The sequence below is a fragment of the Erithacus rubecula genome (genome assembly GCF_903797595.1).
Source record: "Erithacus rubecula genome assembly, chromosome: 13".
Taxonomy (NCBI): Eukaryota; Metazoa; Chordata; class Aves; order Passeriformes; family Muscicapidae; genus Erithacus; species Erithacus rubecula.
The window spans coordinates 15,812,691-15,835,444 of record NC_136665.1 but is presented as its reverse complement, the minus strand read 5'-3'; the positions used below and the strand labels follow the sequence as shown (position 1 = coordinate 15,835,444).

Genomic DNA, 22,754 nt, shown 5'->3' with positions numbered 1-22,754 from the left:
TGGTTTTTATAATATAATCCAGAATTAGGGCTGAATTTTCCAAAACATTTCTTTAGACTATTTTAATAATTTCCTACCTTTTCCTTCTTTGTTTATAAGCATTTAAACAATGTCTGTTTTAGTCCTACTGAACACTATTGAGGTTTTGGTTCATAATTCAGATTTTTAAGAGTGTGAAAATGTGCTCAATAGCATTTTCTTAGGGCTTGCTAATAAAGTTAATGAAATTTTTTTTATTAGTCAGTCCTAGCATAGATAATACTGCTCCCTTGTTTGAGCTGTAGCAAATCAGGACAGCATTGATTTTCTTTAAGAGATGAATAATGAAAGACCTACATTCCTAAATATGTAGATAAAGATAAGTAACTTAATTAAAAAATTATCAGTGGAAGGTAGTAAGATGAATTAGCTGTTTTAATTTGTTGTATATGTCAATAAGCCATACCATAACCCAGAGTTTTACATAAAATCCATTTCTGATATCTTTTTCCTCAGTTTTCCGTGTAATTCCATAGTGTCTTTGGCCACTAATTCTTTTGTAAATTGCTCATGTCTGGGGAACATGAAATTCTTGGGGCAATCTGCCCTAACTTCAGCTGTGCAGGTGTTGTCTCTGCAGATGTTCAATGTCCAGAGCAGTGCAGGCTGATGGAAACAGTTCTGCCCTGATCAATAGTGATGTTTACAGGCTCTGTCCTCGGCGCTGAAGTCGGCTTACGGAGCCTGATTGTTTTTCCAGTGACTGGCAAATTCTGCTGTTTGATCACATGTGCTATGAATATCCCAGCTGGCCAAATTCCAGGCTAAATTGCTTGCTATTTTTTGACTAGCTTTACAAATTATACATGAGGAAAAAAAGGGATGTCTCGGGGCCTCCGTTTTTCATCCGACGCCGCTTTTAATATCGAGGAGGAATCATCAGGGTACCCAGGGTAGAGGAGGAGCTGGGAGGAGGAGCTGCTCTATTAAGATGTGGTTGCTGATGTTATTAAAGCAGGAGACAAACAGCCTGGTGCTGGGAGGGCTCCTCTGTGTCTCACACTCAGGGGTTTTGTCAGACTGGTGTTAATGGAGCAGGCACCCACACGAGTGCCACGGGTGGGTTCTCTGGGGGGATAATGATGTGCACAGCATTGCACCTGGAATCAGACTTGCACAGTCCTCATGCTCCAATTCTAAGGGACTCCTGAGCCCTGTTGGTTTTCCAGCTTGAATCTCAGATCTCAGTGCAGCTACAAATGCATCATTTGAGAAGCACGGCTGAGCTTCTGCCTCAGGCCCTTGGGTCACTGCCCTTCTGTGGCAAACACATTGTCCAGTGGCTGGGCTGGAGTTTAGTTATTCCTGTCTTTTTTAGACATCTCTGCTTGGTTTTCAGGGTAGGACAGAGATGCTTCACAAAGATCTGCAGATTTTGCTTTCTCCTAACTCAGGGCTGTCCTGTGAGAAGTGACTGAGCTGGGTGCTGTGGGAAAAGGGGCAGCTTGTAAGTGGGTTCTGCCTATATGGGGAGGCTTTACAAGAGCTCTGGGTAAAGCACTCTTGGCAGACAGGACATGATGTGAGCAGGATGCTCTGTAGAGCTCCCACAGGATAGTTTGACAGTAAAGTGTGATTTGGGCAGCAAATTTTACTATTTCTGCTCCACCAGCAATGCCCTGCAAAACTGCAAAGCACTGGGGATACTCTGGTGCTTCAGGCTCTGCTTTGTTTTACATTTCTTTATTGATTTAATCTTACCTCAGCTCTTGGTTAAACATAATATTTGTGTCTCTGAGATGAGTAACAAACTCTATACTGTGTTATATACCACTATACTGCCATACAGTGGGTCTTGCTCTGTTAGGAGTAATGGATGGGAGTCCATGTTTCTTGTCCAGAACAAGATTTCAGAATCAAGGATGTAAATAAGAGCCAAGGAACATTAGTTGTCTGTAATTTTATTGCATGGTGTTTAGCAAATCTTTCTTGGAGATTTTTTTTTTTTTAAATCCCCGTTTCTACTGCAAGATCATTGAAACTTACCCAGTCACAGCAGAGATTGTTCCTGATCCTTTGTGCCAGGGGAGTAACTTCTGATTTTCCCTTTCATTCATGGTTTTTGCTCAACACTGTTCAACACACAGACAGGAGCTGGCTGTGGTTCTGTGTTTTGGGACATGCAAAAGGACATGAGTGTCCAGGAGTGTCTCCAGGGGATTCTAAATAACTTCCAGCTGTTTCCAGACTGTTGAAATGGAGCTTAAGTTGGGTTTGAGCTCTGTATTCAGAGAGCTCTGCTGACTTCTGAGTGGAAAACAGGAAACTTCAGAAATCAATATTTTCTAGTTAGGGTGACCGTCACAGGAGCATCCCATTATTAAATTATATTTTTTTCATATTCTTGAAGACTAAATGCTGAGACCTTCAGGTTACAAAGGCAATAGATTATTTATGCTATGCTGCTGTTCTCAGGTGATAAATTGAATGGGGCTTTTGCAAGCAGTGAAATAATTAAGAATTCTGGTACTATTGAGAAGTCAAATTAGAAAGGATAAAATCATGGCTTAAGAAACCAACTGTCTTTGGCTAGAGAGCAAAAATAATTTAAAATGATAAACCATACCCTCCACTGGCCAATATTCTGGTTTATGCAGCAATATCAGTGTTCCAAGTGGGTTCTTCTGTCTTTCTGACACACAGCTGCTACAAGACACTTCATACTCACAAGTACTCCTCAAAATCATACAATCTGAATGAAACTGAACAAATAAATACCCAAGTAGATACTCTATTTGCCCAGAGCCATCAGACTAGAAAAAGGACCAGGAAGGTAAAATAAGGGTGGTTGCACTCTCTGGAAAATGTTCTTTGTGTTTAGCTCACAAAAAATTTTCTATGAGCAGAGAAGTGAATTTTTGCCACTGTCCGTCAATTTTAAGGGAGGGCAGAGGTGGACAGAATTTCATCTATGGCTTAAAAATGATGAATTAGACTAAATTGGCAGTACATAACTATGTGAAAACATGGGGTGTGCCTAGTGCCAGGCACAGCTCTAAATTAAAAATTTGTATCTTCATTTTTGGATGTGGTGGTACCCTCTGGTGAGTGAAGGTTTGGCTGCCTGCAGCCTCTCTTACTTATCTTACTAATCTTGCTAATATTTGTCATTTGCAAGGAGGTGTTTCAATTGGTGAGGTGAAAATATAAATCCAGTAACTTTTCCATATTTTATTTAAATCAGTGTTGCCGTTTCTCATCTAATTGGTGACCAGTACTAAAGCAGTAGACTTAAATTCCTGACTTAAAATCCTGCTCTGATCCTGAGATTTAGCACATTTTTAATGAGAGCAGTTTTTAATGTAAAGCAGTCCTGTGACTATGTTCTGTGTGCAATAACCCTGGAATTTGAACCAATGGTGCAACCACTCCATGGGCCTCTTTAAAAACTATCTCACAGGGCAGGAAACTCAGGTGGGAACACTTAAACTGAGAGAACTCCACTTTTGTGTTCCAGTTCATCAATCTTTAAAGAGACACTGGTAGGTCAAATGGGTGCAGCACTGATCGATGGACAAGAGGAATCCCTTTTTAAAGTAATCACAATTCATCTCCAATGGGCAATAGAGAAAGTAAAACAAAAAGTCACTGGGGTCCTGGTGGGGGAGAACTTAATTAGCTGAGCAGTCACACACTCTTTGGAGAGCTGTCCCTTAGAGTCCATTAGGGATTTGCACTCCATTACTTTTTTTGGAGGGCAGGTTCCCTGCAATGTGACAGTGACAAAACCTGTGTCCCCCACAGTATCTCACCAAAAGCTCCTTTTTGTGTAACTACACCTCAGAACAGCCAGGACACTGCTTGGCCACCACCTGAAAGGCAAATACCTGCTGGGCAGGGCAGCAGCAGCAGTACCAGGACCCTGCAAAGGGCTCATGGTTGATTTTATTTGAGTTATTTGAGTTACAAACAGTGGGCTATTGAAACTCTGTGTGGTAGCAGCAAATGAGGCACATTGAGAGGATATTTTCATTACTTTTTTTGGTAGGGAAAGCTTCTGGAAAGTTGTACATGCGCTGAAATGACTATTCAGCTGCCCATCTGAAATCACAAAAAGTGATATCTGAGATGTTTCATACCTGTTGCTAATTCCAATATAATTGAACTTTATTCTAAGTTTGTTAAGTTTGAGTGCTATTTTCCCTAGGAGAGAAAATCAGACAGTTTACACAAAAATGGAAAAAAATATGTGCTGTGGGAATCTGAAAGCCAGGGTTCTGTGAACAGTCAGAAATCAGAGAAATGGAGGGTTTATGCAATCCATTTCCTTAAACAAAAATGTTCAGCAGAGATATCAGAGTATCTGCCCAAGGTGACTGAAAATACTACTTCTTATTCAGGTGCCAATATCCATAACCTTGTACAAACTCAGGAAGCACAATCTAACCTCTGGCAAACAATAACTCATTGCTAAAAGAGAGAACTTAATGTGCCACTATGTTAACTTTTTTTTTTTCTTCCTGTGAATCTTGAGGTGTCTTTGTTTTTCCCATAAAATCTCAGTTTCCTGGATAAAAACAATTGGAGGAGATTTTTCTTTTCTGTTTTCTAATTATTTTTAGGAGAGTTAATAGCTTTCTAGTGGTGATGAGAAGCTGATTAAAAGCTGATTGTTGTCTACCCTGAAAATAAACAGTCAACGATTTGTTACTTTCAACAGATCTCACATCTTTAAGGCAATCATAATTGCATTCAAGAGAGGCAGGGGAAGTGGGGGGAATCTCATACTCCATTTCCAACCCTGAACATTTCAAAGCATAATCAAAATTATGCCACTTACCCTCCCCCTTGCTCTTTCTGCCGTGCACACAGTTACATGATTATGAAGAGGCTTTTGCATGAATGAAGGACAGGAAAAGAAAAATCCATCATAGGCAGATTGGGAACTGGAAGCCTGAAGTTCAGGCTTCTCTGATCTTTGTGAAACTGAAAATTATTATTATTATGAAAACAAAAGAGAGAGAAAAAAAAATATGGAAAAGAAAGTTTCTAGCCTTAGCCATGGAGATGACATGGTGTTACTCATTCAAAGCCTGGCTGGGGTCAGGTTTCCTGCATGGAAACATGTTCCCTCAGTTGTGACAGGTGCTGGAAGGGGGACCCTCTGACAGTTCAGGTATTTGAGAAGGAAATATCATATTAACACCTCTCTTGCTGTTTCTGAAGAGCAGTTACAGCTTTTTGTGGCTGCTGCTCTCCTCTCCTGCTATGCAGCCACAGGAAGGTGTCTGGGACCTTTAGGGGTTTGCTCCTTTTCCCCTGCATCAGTACCCAGAGCTCTGTGTGGCTTCCTTGGGGCTGTGAAGGGATGAAAACAGCACCCAGCAGATGATTAAGTTGCCATGGAAGATCTTTTTCATCAATAGGTACCTCAGGGGGGTCTCCCAGCCCTTTTTTGGGGATTCACATGTGGGCTGCTGCCAAGCAGGAGAACTTCCCAGAGGAGGCAGGGAGAGGGGCTGTGAAAGCAAGAAATACAGAGGGCTGAGATTGACAGGGATGGAGGCATGAAGGATTGGGCAGGAAGAGGAAAGGAAGGAAAGGATGGAGGAAATTCCTTCTGGGAGCGAGGAGCAAAATTTATGGGACTTCTGAAATTTTCTTGCATAAGGGAATGAAGTTCCTGGTGTGTCTGGAAATGAAGAGAGCTGAGAGTGTTGCTCCTTCTGGGATCTGGGATTTTCCTGGTTACCAGGAGAAAGGCAGGACCTGCGGGAGGGATGTAGAACCTGTGCACAAACACGTGTGGGTGCATTGGGTGTGATGGGCAGGGCTGCCATCCAGCATGAGTTACCAAACCATAAAAACCAAAAACTCTGAGGTTGGTTCTAAATATGCTTTTGCTCAGTTAATGAGATTCCAGACTGAACAAGATGGGGCTCTCCTTTAAATGCACTTGATTATTGACCCAATCCAAGTGTCCATGCCAAGCAATTGCCTCATTTTTGTCAATCTGTGATGTAACACATTTTACCTTTGAGTAACAATTTCTGAACTGGTAGGTCAGTAGAGCAATGTTTTTCCAGAGTAACTAGCATCAAAGTCAAGTGACAAAACCATATCAAGAATCTGTGTGATGGCTGTTTGGTCTGGGCTTCCCTCACCCTGTGCAAGTTTTTATCCCTCATATGGAGATGCTGTATGTTAGAGGCAGAACTTTAAACCACCCCAAGATGACTGTGGTGTTTTTGTTACCAAAATGGGAATACCAAAAACTTTCCCTTTCAATTTCCTGGTAGTTATCCTGTCCTGCCACAAGCCTGCCAGAGAACAGAGACAGCACAGAACAAGGTACTTTGCTATTCACTTATGTAGTGGATAACACAGGTGCTAAAAAATGTGTGTTCAGCCTGTAATTGCACTTCTGGAAATTTAGTGCTGTATTTATGAAATGCTTTTCCTTAGAATCTTTAAATAATTAGCTAATGAGTCCCAAGTGGAACAATTATCCCATATACCCAGACAGTCAGGATTTTTCATCAGCCAACATGCATCCAGTGCTCATAAAACATGCTTGTGCTGTGTTCTGTGCTTTCCTCTTGGAGTATTTTGGGAACTGAAACAAAAGCAGGGGCCAGGTTACATTGGAGACAGAGAAATGGACAGGCCCTGCTGCTGTCAGGGCTGATACAGGTTGGGGAAGCAAAGTGGACATGCTGTAACTGTGAGTGAGGTGTTTGGGGGAATAACAAAAGAATAAAATATTCTAATGCAGTAGAATCAGAAAGAACCAAATTTGGTTGCATGAGGATCCTAAGAACCACCAGAAAGATCAAAATGCAGCACACCCTGACTCTGCCTACATGAAAAACCCAACATGTGCAGGAGGCATTTCAGTTTGTTTCTGCTAAGATTTTCCTCCAGTAACATCTGACTTGATTCAGGGTATTGAGGATGACACTGAACAGTGACTGACTAACTCACATTTATATCCCAGTGGTTTTTTTGCTCCAGGGCACAAAGGATATGTTGTTCTGTTACATACCATGAGCAAACATGCAATCCAACCCTTGTGGGTGGAAAGGGGAGCCTTGATCATCCCACAGGTGTTGATCCAGTTTAAAGAAATCACTAACCAGGCTCCATGAGATTCTGAGCAGTTTGCACCACTAGTTTCCCCCACTTAGATACAGAAAATTTCTCTTCACACACACGACAATTAATCTTTGCAGGACACTGAATTAATTTTTATGCTATTTGCAGTCGCTACAGAGAACCACTTTAAATCCTGCCCTTCTTTAAAGCAAGCCTCTTCAAGGAGACAGATGACATGTCTCCAACAAACTCTTTTTTCTTGACTAAACAATCAGTTAATTCCACTTTTCCTTAGCACTTGCATTTACTGACTCCTCTAATTTTCATGTTATTTCCCTTGAATTGCCTCTTGTTCCTAATTTGAACAGCCACCCTTAGGAATTACCTGTTCCTTGCATGTGAACCCTGAGCTGGTCACCTCACACCCAGAGTAGGTCTGGAGCCCCCAGTGCATTACCCAGAGCACAAATGGACACGAGTTTTCCTCCTCCATCCCTTCCTCCCTCCTCTGAGCAACCTCTGCAAAATGACCACCAGCTCAAGTGGGTCCCTGGTGAGAGGGAAGGAAGGTGAGTGACCTGCTCTACAGCAGGTCAGTTATCTTTGCCTTCCATGGGAGAAATTAAATTCCTCCCTCAGTTCAGGGTATAGAAAACAGTGATTTATGGCTCAAGATAACCTGTGAAACAACTTTAATGCTTTGCTACCTGTCAGGCAAAGTTTACAGTAGGGGAAAATGTGTTTTTGCTGTGTCTGAAACATTCTGCTGAAGAGATTTCCTTCAAAGACATTTCTCTCCATGTTTTTTTGGTGTGCTGCCTGCTTTAGATGAAAACTGCTCTGCTTCTGGGAGGGCAGCTGGGAGTGGAGCAGGGCACTGTCTCTGCTCTGTGTCCTCTTTGAACAGGGCTGGAGTAATTCCTGCTCTCCCTTGAACAAAGTGCCTGGAGCCTGCACATCTCTTAAGCAGGGCTTGCACAAGGGGGTGGAGAAGATTTTGAGCTTCAGTGAGGGACTGAAAGAACCTGGATAATCACAAGGAAAAATTCTTTCTGATAAAGGTAATTGAAAGAGTTGAAACTCAGTGCTGTAATGAGATCTCCTGTGTTGGATGTCCACATTGGTAAGTCTGTGAAACCTTTAAAATGAAACCTTGATGGTGATACCTCCCTTTTCTGGAGTTTGGCAGAATGGTCCTTAGTGGGGTGGTGATGAATAATAAATAATGCTGTATGGAGAAGAGGGTCTGTTCTGCCTCCACTTGACAGTCAGAATAGCTGTACTTTGCTCTCTGAGCAGTCCTCTTGGTCTTGGTGGATTTTATCCTGGAGGAAAGATGAGAACTCACTTTGTGTTGACAGAGCAGAGGAAGCAACAGCTTTGATCTTAAACTCCTCCTTACTCTGCGTGGACTTTGGGTTTTCTGGCAGTCAGTTCTCTGTTCCTTGCCCTCAGACCCTTGCTTGAATTTATTTCCTGATCCTGGGCACTGCTCTTTCTGCTTGTATGACCTGAGCTCTGCTGGCTCCAACTTGGAGCCACAGACTCTCACTTAAAATGAGTCCAACTGAATAGTCTTTTCAACAGATCATCCACCCAAGTCACTGTTGTGACTCTAGCACCATTAACTAATGAAGCCTGTGGTGTCTGGGCTAGAAAATCAGGGTGACTTAGGCATGTTTTCCAGGATATCCTCCCAGACACATGCCCACAACAGATAAAAGGTTTTTGTTCTCATGTTTAAAGGAGGTAGTGAGGACAGATTTACCCTAGAGAACTCCAAATGCTGCTGAAGACAGCCTCAAACCCAGGGCACAGAGGATGTGTGTCTGTGTGGATGGTCTGGCTGCTGGGGTGGTCAATACCTCGTGTTATGTGGATGTAACAGCAGCTCAGCTCTCCCTCCTCAGGAGGATGTGGGGTTTATTTCCTCTAGATCTCACTGGCATTGTTTTCCTCCCCATCACCCCCAGCTCCTGTTAAGTGAGATTTTGAAAAGTTCCTGTGGAAAGGCCTGACTAGGGGTGACAGACTGAGCTGCTGCTGCAGAGACTGATGTTGTAAATGGAACGTGATGTTATAAAAACCAGTTCAAAAATTGCCCATGAAGTGTGTAGGGAGTCTGCCAGGGTCTGAGAGGGCTGGGCACTGCTGCAGTGACCCTGTGGTTTTTTGGATACCGGCCTGGATGATTTCTGTGTGGTTCAAAGAGTCTTCTAATTTCACTTTGCTGTGGGGAACTCCATGTGACCAGACCTCCATCCCTCAGAGATTCCTGTAGGCAAGCAGAAGAGCTGATGTCAACTCTGGGAGAAAAGGGAAGAGGCAATGGAGCAAACAAAAGTTTTATATTCTTGCATGGTAAGCTCAGTCTTGTGTTACCTTCCAGTACCTAAAGGAAGTCCACAGGAAAGATGGAGAGGAACTTTTTACTGGTGCATGGAGTGACAGGACAGGAAAAGGGGGATGGATTCAAACTAATAGAGAGTAGGTTTAGATTGTATATTAGGAAAAAATCCTTTACTGTGAGGGTGACAAGGCCCTGGCACAGGTTGCCCAGAGAAGCTGTGGCTGCCCCATCCCTGAAAGTGCTGGACAGGGTTTGGAGCATCCTGGGATAGTGGAAGGTGTCTCTGCCCATGGCAGGGGTGGAATATGATAAGCTTTAAGATCCTGTCAAACCCAAACCATTCTGTGACTGTGCTACATGGGTAACTTTCTGTCCTCTCTCAGTTTGCACAGTGCTTTCCTACCTTCTGTAATCCTTACTCGGTGTGATTAAGGACTGGCAGAACGGAGGCTTTTAGAGAGCTGAAACATCCCCGTGGGATGAGCCAGCTGGGAAAACAACAGAATGTTTCAGGAGGTACAAGCTGGAAGGGGCAGTGTTTAAGGTGAGGTTAATTAACTGTTGGAATAACTCGGAGGTGGATTTACTGACACTCAAAGCCTTCAGATCAAGCTGCAGCTACGTGAGCTGATGCAGAGATTTCTGGGCGAGGTTAAGGGACCAAACCCGGGATGTGAGGCGCGTTATTCCCCGCATGCGATGGGGCACCTGGAGGACACGGCGGTCACCGTGAGGACCAGCACGGACCCTGCGCTCATGTCATTAATGACAGGCGCTAATTGCGGCGGATAGCCGGCGTGGGGGGGAGCGCTGCTGCCGGGAGGGCAGCCCGGGCTCCCGGGGGCTCCCGGGGGCTCCCTGGGGCCGGGGGCTCGGAGGGAGAGCCTGGCAGAGATTCCCGAGCGCTGCGGGGCCGGGAACGGCTCCGGATCCGCACGGATTGAACGAGGCGCGGCCGCCGGGCGGCAGCACCGCCCCGAGGCATCCCCGGGAACGGACGGGGTGTCCCGAAACGAGACGGGGACACCGGGACATCGCCTCTATCGCGACAGGGACACCGGGATGTCACCGGTATACTGACAGACAGGGACACCGGGACATCGCCTCTATCGCGATAGAGACACCGGGATGTCACCGGTATACTGATAGACAGGGACACCGGGATATCAGCTGTATACTGATAGACAGGGACACCAGGACATCACCTGTATCGCAACAGGGACACCGGGATATCACCTGTATACTGATAGACAGGGACATCGGGATATCGCCTGTATCGCGACAGGGACACCGGGACATCGCCTGTATACTGACAGACAGGGACACCAGGACATCACCTGTATCGCGACAGGGGTATCACCTGTATACTGATAGACAGGGACATCAGGATATCAGCTGTATCGCAACAGGGACACCGGGATATCAGCTGTATACTGATAGACAGAGACACTGGGACATCGCCTGTATCGCGACAGGGACACGAGGACATCGCCTCTATCGCGATAGAGACATCAGGATATCACCAGTATACTGATAGACAGGGACATCAGGATATCACCTGTATACTGATAGGGACATAGGGACATCACCTGTATCGTGACAGGGACAGTGATCTGTACCCCATTTGGGACAGTCACCCATCCAGGGCCCTGGGACAACATCAGAATCACAGTCTGGGATGGTTTGGGGTGGAAGGGACCTTAAAGCCCATCCTGTGCCACCCCCTGTTGTGGGCAGCGACACCTTCCACTGTCCCAGGTTATTCCAGCCTGGCCTTGGACACTTCCAAGTGTTCAGAAACAGCTTCCCTGAGCAGCTTGTGCCAGGGCCTTCCCACTCTCACAGGGAAAAAACTTTTATAGAACATCTAATACAAATCTCTCCTCTTTTCATTTAAAATCATTCCCTCTTGTCATGTCAATACCCGCCTGTGTAAAAAGTTGCTCTTCCTTTTATTTTTACAGCCCCTTCAAGTACTCTCACTGACTTACCCTGTGTAGAGTGATTTATCCTGTTTATAGTGATTTAGCCCCAAAATGGGGCTCTGGCTTGGTCAGCTAGTGTGTAAGTATTTGCTTTAGATCTCTCTTTTGTCTCTAGTTCCCCTCAAAGAGCAGCAGTTTTCAAATACACACAGTGACCTAATCAGATCTTTCCCCCCCGTTCTAAGAAATGTCAGATATTGTTCTATTTTCCCTTTGTCCTTTATTCACTATGAGATAAAAGTTTGGCCAGGCTGACAGTGAGGTTAAAGTCAGGCTGGCAAAACCCCTGAACACTACATGGTTCCCAAATTTCTTTCCTTCTCATGCCTTGCTTTACAGAAGAGGAGTCTTTAAGAGATGCACGGTTGTATTTTAAGTGAGGAATTATTCAGAATGGAGAAATTAAGGCCTTTTAAATATTTAATGAAAGGAGGTTTTCTAAATTATTTAATAGCTTATTATAAAAGATGGCACAAAATGGTTTAGGAATTTATTCTTTGCAGAAAGTAGCCATAAAAAGCATTTTACAACATGTAAATATCGGTAGGAAATGCACTTAATTTAAAATGTTATCTTATTCCATCTGTCAAAGGAATTATACAGTGCCTATAGAGTTTTCAAATAACTTTAGACCTTTATTGTTTCTGTTCCTGAAGCACTTCCCTGGCACAGGGAAATGCTGTTTACACCTATTTTACTAGAGCTCAGAGACACAGAAAGCAGACTGTGCTGGGACTGAGGTGCAGCAGAGCTGACCATTGCAATTCCCTCCAGAACCCACAATCTTCATTTGCCCTAAATACTGACCCAGGGGGGTGGTTTGGCCTCTGGGGAACTCCTGTGCAAAGCAGGAGTTGCTCACAGCCAGTCCATGCACAAATACTGAAAATTGAGCCCTTCCCCTCTCCCATTCCCTCTTCCTTCTTTTCTTTCTTTGCTGGAGATGGAGGTGGGGTTCAGCTGCTCACTGGCCAGAGCTCATTGTATAAAAATAAACAAGCAGCTCTGTTTTCCAAAGTAATGTGTCACCCTGAGACAAGATAGGGGCCAGCAGTTAAACCCACTATTCACAAAACACACACAAAGCTTTTGTCTTGAAAAGCCTGGAATTCCTTTTACAGTTATTAACCAGGTGAGCCTCTTGTTTCTGTTCTGATCTGTCTCCATTATTGACATAAACCAGCTGAAGCTGGTTTCAGGAGTTTGCCTTAATCTCCCCTAACACAACTCTATTTTTAAAAGAAATATCACTGCCTGGAAGGCATCAGAAAGCCTGGAGATACCAGGTGGATGTATCATCTGTCACTTTTGCTGCATCCACTTAATTAGAATGAGTTGGACTAATCAATACTCCCTTGCCTTTTACTAGTGTTTAACATGTGTTTACAGAACAGGTTACAGTGATATTTGTATTTACCTGTAGATGCATCTGCACAGGGTTTTATTTTCCTCTCTAATAAAAATTATGGAACAGATAAGCACTAAAACCCAAGTTAGTGTATTGCAGTATTGATTTCTACAAGAGCACTGTAAGAATATATTTATCTACCTGTCCTATTTTGAAATGGGTAAAAATGTACCACATAACCATTTCAGTCAGTCAATGCTATATTGAAAATCCTGTTTGTTTGCTTCTTCTTAATAGGCCTTTTGAGACACACTGTTGTTTTATTTTTATATTTTATTTTATGTGTATTCGTGGAAGAAAGGATTAATGCAGGATGGCAGTGCTTTTTCTTAAGACAACTCTTTGCCTATGTTTTGTTTTGATTTCCACTGCTGATTTGATAGAACTGCTGATTTTGGCTCACCCTGGAACTCCACCTTGGAAAGAGAAGAGAGTAGAATGTGATTAATTATAGATTGCTGGCTTGGTGCCTCTTTAATTCCAGCAATTACTCTATTTTCTCATGGCATTCTGAACAAAAAGGAGCTGTTAGGGCCAGGTTGGATGGGACTTCAGGCAGCCTGGTCCAGTGGAAGGTGTCCTTGCCCATGGTTTGGAACAAGATGAGCTTTAAGGTCCCTTCCAACCTGTGACTAAAAGGTTCTGTGATTGTATGAGTGTGTTGAGCCAGGGGTTTCCCCATCCTGAGCTGCTGAAAGGTGTCTGTCTGTTTTTATAACCCCAAACGTGCTGTGCCCTCCAATATGGTAATTTTGTGTTTCTTGAAAGCAAATTTCTAATTGGTCAAAGGAGGAGTGAAATGAAAAGAATGGTGGATAAGGTGAGAAAAGATTGTAGTGATTGCTGTGTAGGTGAAGACCACATTATTATTACTCTCACAAATTTCTCTGTGTCAGGTTTTCAACAGCAGAAGGTCAAGTTGTGCCCAGGGATGGAAGTGAGAGAACAAATATAAACAGCAAAGAGGCCTGAATGTCTATAAAGTGGAGAGTTTGAGCTGGTTATTCTGTGGAACATGTGTCAGTGTTGCTGCAGAGGTGTTTCCAAGTGGAGATTTCAAAGTGCAGCTCCTGGGGTGAGAGGGGATGCTGGAAGCAGGGAGGGGCAGCAGGGTCAGTAATGAATAATCCCAGACACCCTCCTGTGGCTGCCACCCTCTGCTGCTGAGGCAGGCTGCAGGACCTGGGCCAAATCTTTATGAAGACAGATTTTCCCCACTCTCCTGAACAATCTCTGTTGGAGGCTTCATGGAACCATGTGGAAATGTGTTTGCTTAGACCTTACAGCTTTCCCAGCAGTTGGGTGGTGAGAGGGCACATGCTGATGAGGCTGTACACACTCTATTTGCAGTCCCTAGTGCAGCAAACTCTGCATTTGGTAAATGTAGTGACACCTCAGAGATGCCTCACCACAGCTTCTCTCTGCTCTCAGAAAGAAAAGAGCAATGTAACTGCAGACTTCTGCCCCAGACTGCACTGTAGATGGCACTGTGAAACTAAGGTTTTGGTAACAAAGATGTGTTTTGCAGCACCTTTCCAGACGTTAATTGCAGTGTAATGTGGCTTTCTTTCTAGGTCCCCGAAGTGAAGGAAAGATTCTGAGATGCAGAAAGGCTTATTTGCTGCTGCAAATGGGAATCTGGAATAACTATGAAAAACACACTGAAATAATTGTGTTTGACTGGAACAAAATTCTTGCAAAGTCCCCAAGGTAAGAGCACTTTTTATCTTTCAAATGACACTGAAGATTCTCTGTTCTGGTTAGCAACAATATCCACTTGAATCCAATAGAGAATGAGGGCTTGACATTTCTGAAAGCAGCAGCCCACTGAGGCTGAAGGGCTCAGCACCCCTTGCTGCATCTGTCTGCCAAATTTCATTTTTTCTCTGCCTTTTCAAAGATCCTCTTGTATTTCTTTACTTTATCAGGCTGAAAACCTTCATCCTGTCTACCTGCAAGGCAGACTAAAGTCTGCAGAAGTGTCATTTAAATTGTACTGGATGCTTTTAGCAGCCTTTCAGTTTGGATATGACCAGATGGATGCTTTGTAGTGATACACTTATTCCTGGACTTGAACATTCTTACACGGGGTAAGGTTACCCTGTTAACCTGATGAGCCCTGCTTTCACATTCCTTGTTTAATGTCTCAAAAGAGTCAAACTCAACTGGGGAAAACTTTTGAAAACAGGTCAGTACATGACCATTTCCACTGAGACCAGTTTTGCTGCTGCACTGGGAATGGTGGGAACACCTGAGTTTGTTCATTAAGTGCTGGAACAGCAGCTGCTGAGCATATGATGCATTATTTGGGACCTGCCCATCACCACACCTGTCCCTTCCACCAACTCCCACCAGCAGTGACATGCTCAGAATGATAACTGGTGCATGAGCTGTAACCTGTGTGCTTCTCATGGAGAGGCCAAGAAAACTAAGGTTAAATTCAGCTCTCTCCTTAAAAAATAAAACCAATTAAAAAAAAAAAAAAATCAGTCACCTGGGAAAGATTTGGATAACCAAAATCTGAAACAGTACACTGATTTACAAAGAACTTAGCAGGCAGTTTTCTCAGGCTAATACTGGATCAACAGCACTAGTGACATTTATGCTGGTTTCACAGTGACTCAACCCATTAGCTGCAGTGACATTATGTGGTTCAGCAGGATGCAAGAGGTGAATTAGCTTCATCTGCTCTGAATAAACCTGGGAGGGCTCCAGAAGAGAGAGCTCATAGGGTAGATGAGGATCAGTGATGTCTTTATCTTCTGGGCTTGATTCATGCTCACACAAGTTTCCTATGTACAACTGGAAAAGCCATCAGGGTTTTTGTTCCTGTGTTCAGGGTAGCAATATACTGGGCCCAGAAATGGTAACATTTTGCCAAATCACTGCTTTAATTGTGGCTTCTATCCATATAATCTTCATTCTCTGAAATCTGTAGGCATGGTGAGGTTTTTTTCACAGTATTTATGTAATTAAAAAAAAAAAAAAAGGTAGGCTGAAGGTGCTGGGGTTTGCACCAATGCATTCCTTTCTGAAGTTTAATCCAGTATTTGTTGCTAAAATATATTGATATGCAGCAGGCTTCTGGTCTTTTCAGTCTTTTCACTTTTGATATTAGTAAATGCATTTTTTATTTGTTTGGGCTTTATCAACACAATTAGGAAAAAAGTATTGTTTAGCAAAGTGTGAAAAGGGAAATCATGCAAATAATTTTAAATGAGAAGACATGGCCTCTGTTTTGCTTTCATTGGTAGATGTTTATCAAATTTAAACAACATCCAAGTGTGTCACCTGGTTGTGACATGTCTAAGGCACGTGTTGCTTGGGATTTCTTTTTATAAACTTGTCTCTTGAGCACTGGAACATTGGATTAGCAGAATAGTTTTAGGCATTTTTCAAGATATACAGATAATTTTTTTTTTTTACAAAATACTTTAAAGACTCAACCGGAATGTGCAGAGGGAAAGTAGTTCCCAGAAGATCTTTTGGTGCAAATAAACTGTGATAGGCTTGCACAAATCCCAGCATGCTGATTAAGTGCAGACTAATATCACTGCCATGAAAACAGTATTTGGTTCAATTTATGCAAATCTATAAATTGCCTTTAATTAATTTGATGTATTCCTGCTTGCAGAATTTGCTGAAAGTGTGGAACATGGTATCTAAGGGTTCAAGTACATAACACCCATTTATGTATCATGCAAGCAATAAATCACCATAACTGAGTTTAAAAAGTTGATTAGATTCCCTTTCTATATGATGAATAGCATAACATAAGCCATTGAGGGATTTAATTGTAGATATTTTCAGAAAAATTATGGAGGATTTGGGATCTTAGTTCTAGGAATAACATGAATAAGAGTAACAACACCTTCTTTAGAGCAAATGTTTTCTGAAATGCAGTTTCCAGCACCCTGGCAGAGAAGTGAGTCCTTGCATGTTTGACTGAGGTGCTGCTTCATGTTTTACCCTCAGCAAACTGGCTGATCTCCAGGAAATCTCCCAATTATTGTGTGTTTGGGAGACCCAGCCAAGAACTGTGTGTGGCTCCAGTGGAGCTGGTAGCTTTAGTAAATATGTCCTGAGAAGTGTTAAGTAAAAATGGCATTTTTTCCTGTCATTGGGGGATTCTGTCATTGGGATTCTGTCATTACTATTAAAAATAGTAGCACAACTCAAAAATATGTATGTTTAAATTTGAGTATGGTTGGATCTTAATAAAGGACAAAAGAACTCATCCCTTATCTCAAATTCATAGAACAGTATTGCACTCATAATGTGTTATTATAAACATGTGATTGTGGGTAATGTGATGTGTGATAGACACTACTTCTAATTATGAAATGTCCTTAACAAAGAATTGATCCCAACCAAATAATGAACATGATTTTGTGAGTGTTGCCTTGCAACAATCCACATCAGTTATTCTTCAGCGTCCTTTCAGCTTCTCCTTCCCCACATCATTTTTATGTTATTCCCTGCTCGCATTGTTCTTTCACTCAACTGCTTCCTTTTCTGCCTCCAGGATGAGATTCTGTGCCAAATCAATGCTTCTGTCTGACTGGCTCTTTCTGGTCTATGTGTTAATGGTCTGCTGTAAATTGTTGTCCGCCTCTAGTCACCATCCCCGGGGGCACACAGGTAGGAGCTTTTAAACTCATTATGTGCTACTGAGACCAATTAATACCACTTGCAGCATGTTAGAGCCCACTTTCTAGCAATGGATAATTGATGAGGCTGTTGACAGAGCGTTATAATCAGTGCAATAGGTTAAAAATACAACACCAACAAGGAAAAAAAAAGAGTTATTGTAAATTTTCATGGCTTTTCTCTAGTTATTTATGTACTGAAGCTCGCCAGGAGGGTTTTGGAGTGACTTCATGACTGCTAGGACTTTGGGATTTGTTTGTGTCATTTTGCTTTATCCTTATCCAAAGACATTGTGAGATGTATCTTTATCTTCACCCTCTTAATCCTGTTGTTATCAACTGACTTTACAGCAGTATCATTTGCTCTGGTGGGCAATAAATCGAAGCCCTCAGACTCATGTTAGCCAGTTCCTTCACTGACTGACACAAATTCTGACCTGTGCTCAGATCAGCCTGTGATACTCCCCTTCTTTTCCTAACTGGCCTAGTGAGGAAAACAAGGATCTTGCATTTAAGGGGATGTACTATTGTAGTAGGGAAATACCTACCAAGCACAATGTGTTATCATATTATCAATGTCATAATAAGCTCAGAACAAGCTGGATTGGCTTCCAGACTGGATTTTTGTAGCAACTTCTCTGGTAGGATCATGGAGACATCAGCTTGAAAGCAGAAAGAGATAAAGATGTGCCAGTGCTAATGCAAAAGTATCTGTGCAAGCCCTAAATAAAACAGGTAGCTGTGCTAAGGCTGTGCCACCTTTGATCCCACTAGAGGGAGGCAAGGTAACAAAATACCCCCTGTCAGTGCTGATTTTCAGGAGAGGCCAAAACTCTGCCTGCAAACTCCACAAAGGGTCTGTGCTCTTAGCACCATGGTCAGATTCTTCTGGCTTGGGGATTTCTGCAGTGTTGCTCTTTGTGATGTGGTCCAATTCTTAAATTAGGTGTTAGTCCTCAAATCCATATGCAATGTTCTTAGCTCTGAGCCAGACTCTTGTGGGTCCAGGTCTAATGTTAGCATCCACTCCCCTCAAGGCTGGGAAGTGAGGATGCATTTGTAGAGGTTCCATCCTCCAGAAGAGACAAACTATTGATCTCTTTCCTGGCTGCTTCCAGTGTTGTCTAGGTGGGAGCTGAATGCTCCTCCTGTGCCCACCAAAATATCTTGAGAACTAGCAAGAAGGACTGACTGACCTGCACATAGCTGCTGTGTCTCAGAGCTACAAAACCTCCTCTTTGCCTTCCCCCATCACCAGCTCTGCTTTCCCTGGCTGTGCAACCCTTGTGTTTGCTATAAAACACAGCCACAGCTTATGGACAGTAACTGCATTGTGAGACAAAAGCCTAAGGAGTGATTCCAGTGAATGCAGTGGTGGGGGATGACCCACATGGCTGCTTTGTTCTGGGAATTAGCTGTACCACCTCCATGAGGAAGGAGATCTATGCACAGCCACAAGTTAATAGCAGAACATTTCAGAGCTGACCCTGCAGAAAAACCTGGACAAGAGCCTTCTGCAGCTTTTGTCATTTGGAGAGTGGTCTTGTCAGAAATGTTATTTTTGTCCTTTCAAGATGCCTGTGTACCTAAGGGAAATACCTTAAATTGACAGCAGGAATACTTTCCACCCTATCAAAGAGATACCACAAACACAGTTGCTTGATTTTAAGCCTCTTTGTGTGCTGTGATTTCTCTGGTTCTGCTCCTCATCAATAGCTTGGTCCAACTGTGGAGCTGTTTCTCAAATGGGCACCCTTGAAGCTGGAGCCTTCATGCACTTTTTTAGACTGTGGTGTCCTGTTCTTCCCCAAATGTGAGTTTCCCTCCTCCCATCCCACTTTGATTCCATGTGGTAGATGAAGCAGTGATCCCATTTTTGATTCTCCAGCTTCCCACATCTCACTGTTGGCTCCACAGAGGATATAGAGGGTTTAGGGTCTGTCCTCAAGTGTTTCCCAGCCTCATCTTATCTTTCCTGCTTGACACAACACATGGATTGACTTTCCAATGGATAATCAAACCTCTGATGGAGTCTATTATGTGAGCAAGGTGCTGCTTTGTTCATCAGGAAAGCAAATAATTCAGAGCTTTTAGCAGAGCCTGTTTTGTGGAAAGCAAATAATTAGCCTCATTTATTTCATACAAATTAGCATGTTCTTGGATAGCAATTGAGATAAAATTTTTGCAGTCAATAGGCAGCATTCACATTTTTCAAAGTCAAATGTCCTGGAGCACATTAGAGGGATGACTCCAAGGTTTGGGTTCAGCAAAGGCTTTGTCTTTTAGGTCCAGCAGCTGTCACCTGGCAGGGGCTGCTGAGCTGGGAGGCATGGGGTGCCAGCCTGGGATGTTTTGGGAGGAGCTGGTTTTAGGAACAGGTTGTGTCTGCTCCTGGACAATCAGTGTGTTCCATTGATTTACTTTATATCATCAGCACTTTCAAATAAATGTGTACTCACTGAAACTTTTTAAAGTAGGAGCAGACAAGGGAATTTAAGATGAAAAGTGGGAATTGACTTTTTCTTTTCAAAATACTGCTATTTTTAAGAAGCTTAATCTGGGAAAATACAATTATTGACCTAGGTCATGCTGAGAAAATGACATTTGGCAACTGCCTGGCCTATTCAGGCAGGGACAGAAACTGGATCTTATGGACCCAATAGCCATCCTGCTCCTGAAAAGTGGGAGAGAGTGGCATTGAGAAATCCCTTTGACAATGGATGCCTCTTCACTGTAATAATGTGTAAGACAGACCTGGTTCTTTCTTTTGCTCTCTGAAATATTCACCATCATCAAATACCTGTCAGGGGAGAGACTGTTCAATCCTGATGCCTTGGAGAAGTTTGGATCTTGGATCCAGCTTGGAGGCCACAGCCTGTTCTTCTTTGGAATTGCTCTGTCTGGCAGAGTCAAAAAGCAAAAGCTAGAGGAGAAATCTTCCTTCTCATCACTATTAGAACATTGAAGATGCTGCTTGTGCAGATTATTTTAGCAGCCTCCTTGTGTATCTGTGTGGAGAAGAAAAGTGAGAATGTTCATCTGACTTTGTTGCTGTGAATTCCCTTTTTAAGAATTTCTCCTTTGGTCTGACAATAACTAAGGGAAGCATCAGCACCAATTTTACTGTTTCTTTAAAACTGGGCAGTATTTCAGACTCTTGAGTACCTAACACCAATATAATGATCAATTCCATGCTGTGCTGCATGAAGCAACACACATTTAATACCAGAAAAGATTTGTTTCTACCTCACTGCTCTAAGTCACAAATGAAGAAGCATTAAAAATACATTTTGTCAGGTGAGGGCTGGCCCTGCAGACCCTGAGCTGGCACAGCCAGCTGAGCAGTTTCTGCCATGAATTACTGGTGCATCTTGGCTTTTTTTGGACTGTTTTATGTGATAATGGTTACCTGAAATGTCCCCAGCTTTGCTGAAGGGTCTAAATTTTTGGCCAGAATATTCCACATAAATTTCAGTTTTTCACAACCTTAAGGACTTTTTTTTTCCCCTCTGCTTTCAGGGCTTATATGGACAGACTCTGTCCCCACTGGAGTCTTCTTAAAGGAGAGCTGAAAAATGCAGCTTTGTCCCAGAAATATTGTTGCTTTCAAGAAATCAGGGAAAACCCATGCTGCTTGTTGTCCCCTTATTTTGGGGTTGGAGCCTGTTTTTCCTGGCAGTGCTGCTGGGCAGCAAGGAGATGATTTCCCATTTCCAGCAGAGGGCCCTGCAAGGCTGTGGAAGGGGCTCCAGCACTCAGCCACCACCAGCTCCCTCCTGATTCAAATCCCAACTCTGCATTTTGATAACTGGAATTATGAGTCCTTTGTATTTCCACGGGTCAGACATGGTTACTGCACAATAAGCTTTAGCCCTTGGTTCTATTTAACTCCTTTTATGTCTTAATGTTTTATTCAGTGTGCTATTTATGTGGTTTATTACCCAGCTTCTAAATATAGGGTAGCTACAATATACAACCCTGACTGTAATCTCTTCAAGTAATAAGGTAGGGAAGGCAATTCACTTGAGAAATGGGTTCCCTTTAAGACAAAAAGGAGCAGAATTCTCTGTGTGAAGTTTGCTGGTATACTTATTTTTAAGGAGAAAAAAGCATAAGAAATATTTATTTCCTTCCCCCCCCCCCTTAAATAACAATGAAAGCTTTTAATATATATCTGACAGACTTTGACAATGATTCCAAATTACATGCATAGCTATGTTACCAGTAAGTAACAATTCAGTGTTGATTTATTCTTTTATAGGGTGAAATGTAGCTTTTGGTGTCATTTTCCAAAAATGTACACTTAACAGTGTGGAATGGGATTGCATATGAAAAGATCTGTGTGTTCTGGGGCATTGAGGGGTGGGAGGGAGAGAATTTTAGACAAATTGGTAAATGGGGAGATATATGTATCAAATGTCATTGTTTCAAAAGTGGGGGGAAATTCTGTTATAAAAAGGAGACAGAGTCTCATTTAATTCAAATGGCCAAGCCCAGTGTCAAACTGTAGAGCAGGAGGCTGATGCCAAACTCTTTCCTGCAGTATCAAAGTGACCTTATTTTAAAACCATTGGGGAAAGCTTGTGAAAATATTGTCTTTATTCATTTTGCATTGACACCATCATTTTTCTTTTTACATAGCTGCTGCCTGCTGTAAATGATAATCTTGATATTCCATTAACCAAAATTTTAACCAGGAAAACTTTCTTTACTCTGTCTTTTCCTTTAAATCTACTTCTCCCAAACTTATATCTGATAACAGAAAAAAACATTACATTGCAAATGGATAGTCCTGTGCTAGTGTGAGTAAGAAATGGTTGGATAAGTGTAAATCCACAAATAGAACAGAAAAGATCTTGTCCTTGGTGTTCACTTGAGTGAAGTGATGCAGCAAAAAGTGGCACATGCTCTGCTCTGGGTTTACATGGAGGTCAACACGCTGAGTCCTTGGGAGGATGGATGCCAGAGTGATGAAGGCAGGAGATTGAGATGTAAAGGACTTGCATCGAGTTCTTTGCTCTGAGATGATTAAAAAATGAAGTCCTGACCCCACTGAAGTGGGAGTTTGTGATTCTTCTGTGATTTAGTTTCCAGCCCACTCCGGATATGTCTCAGCAGAAAAGTTAAACGTCACAGTTATGGTTTTATTAAAGCTTTAACCAGCCACTCTCACATAATTCACCATTCAGTGCTTGGCAAATCACTGCCATTCTGAAGGATGGAAACTGTTTTTAGGGCCTGTTCTTCTATTGATCACCATGTCTGTGCTCCCTGGCTGGGCTGCATTG

At 42.7% G+C, this 22,754-nt stretch overlaps 1 protein-coding gene across 1 annotated transcript in view; it reads left to right on the top strand.

The window, feature by feature from the left end:
- The window catches only part of LOC306807653 (uncharacterized protein), a 66,720-nt gene that overhangs the window by 9,013 nt on the left and 34,953 nt on the right, over nucleotides 1–22,754 (top strand). The window contains exons 2-3 of the mRNA XM_079317456.1: nucleotides 14,392–14,527; nucleotides 17,343–17,458. Coding sequence (XP_079173582.1) covers nucleotides 14,448–14,527; nucleotides 17,343–17,458 — 196 coding nt within the window. The 5' untranslated portion in view covers nucleotides 14,392–14,447. The remainder of the gene's footprint in view (nucleotides 1–14,391; nucleotides 14,528–17,342; nucleotides 17,459–22,754) is intronic.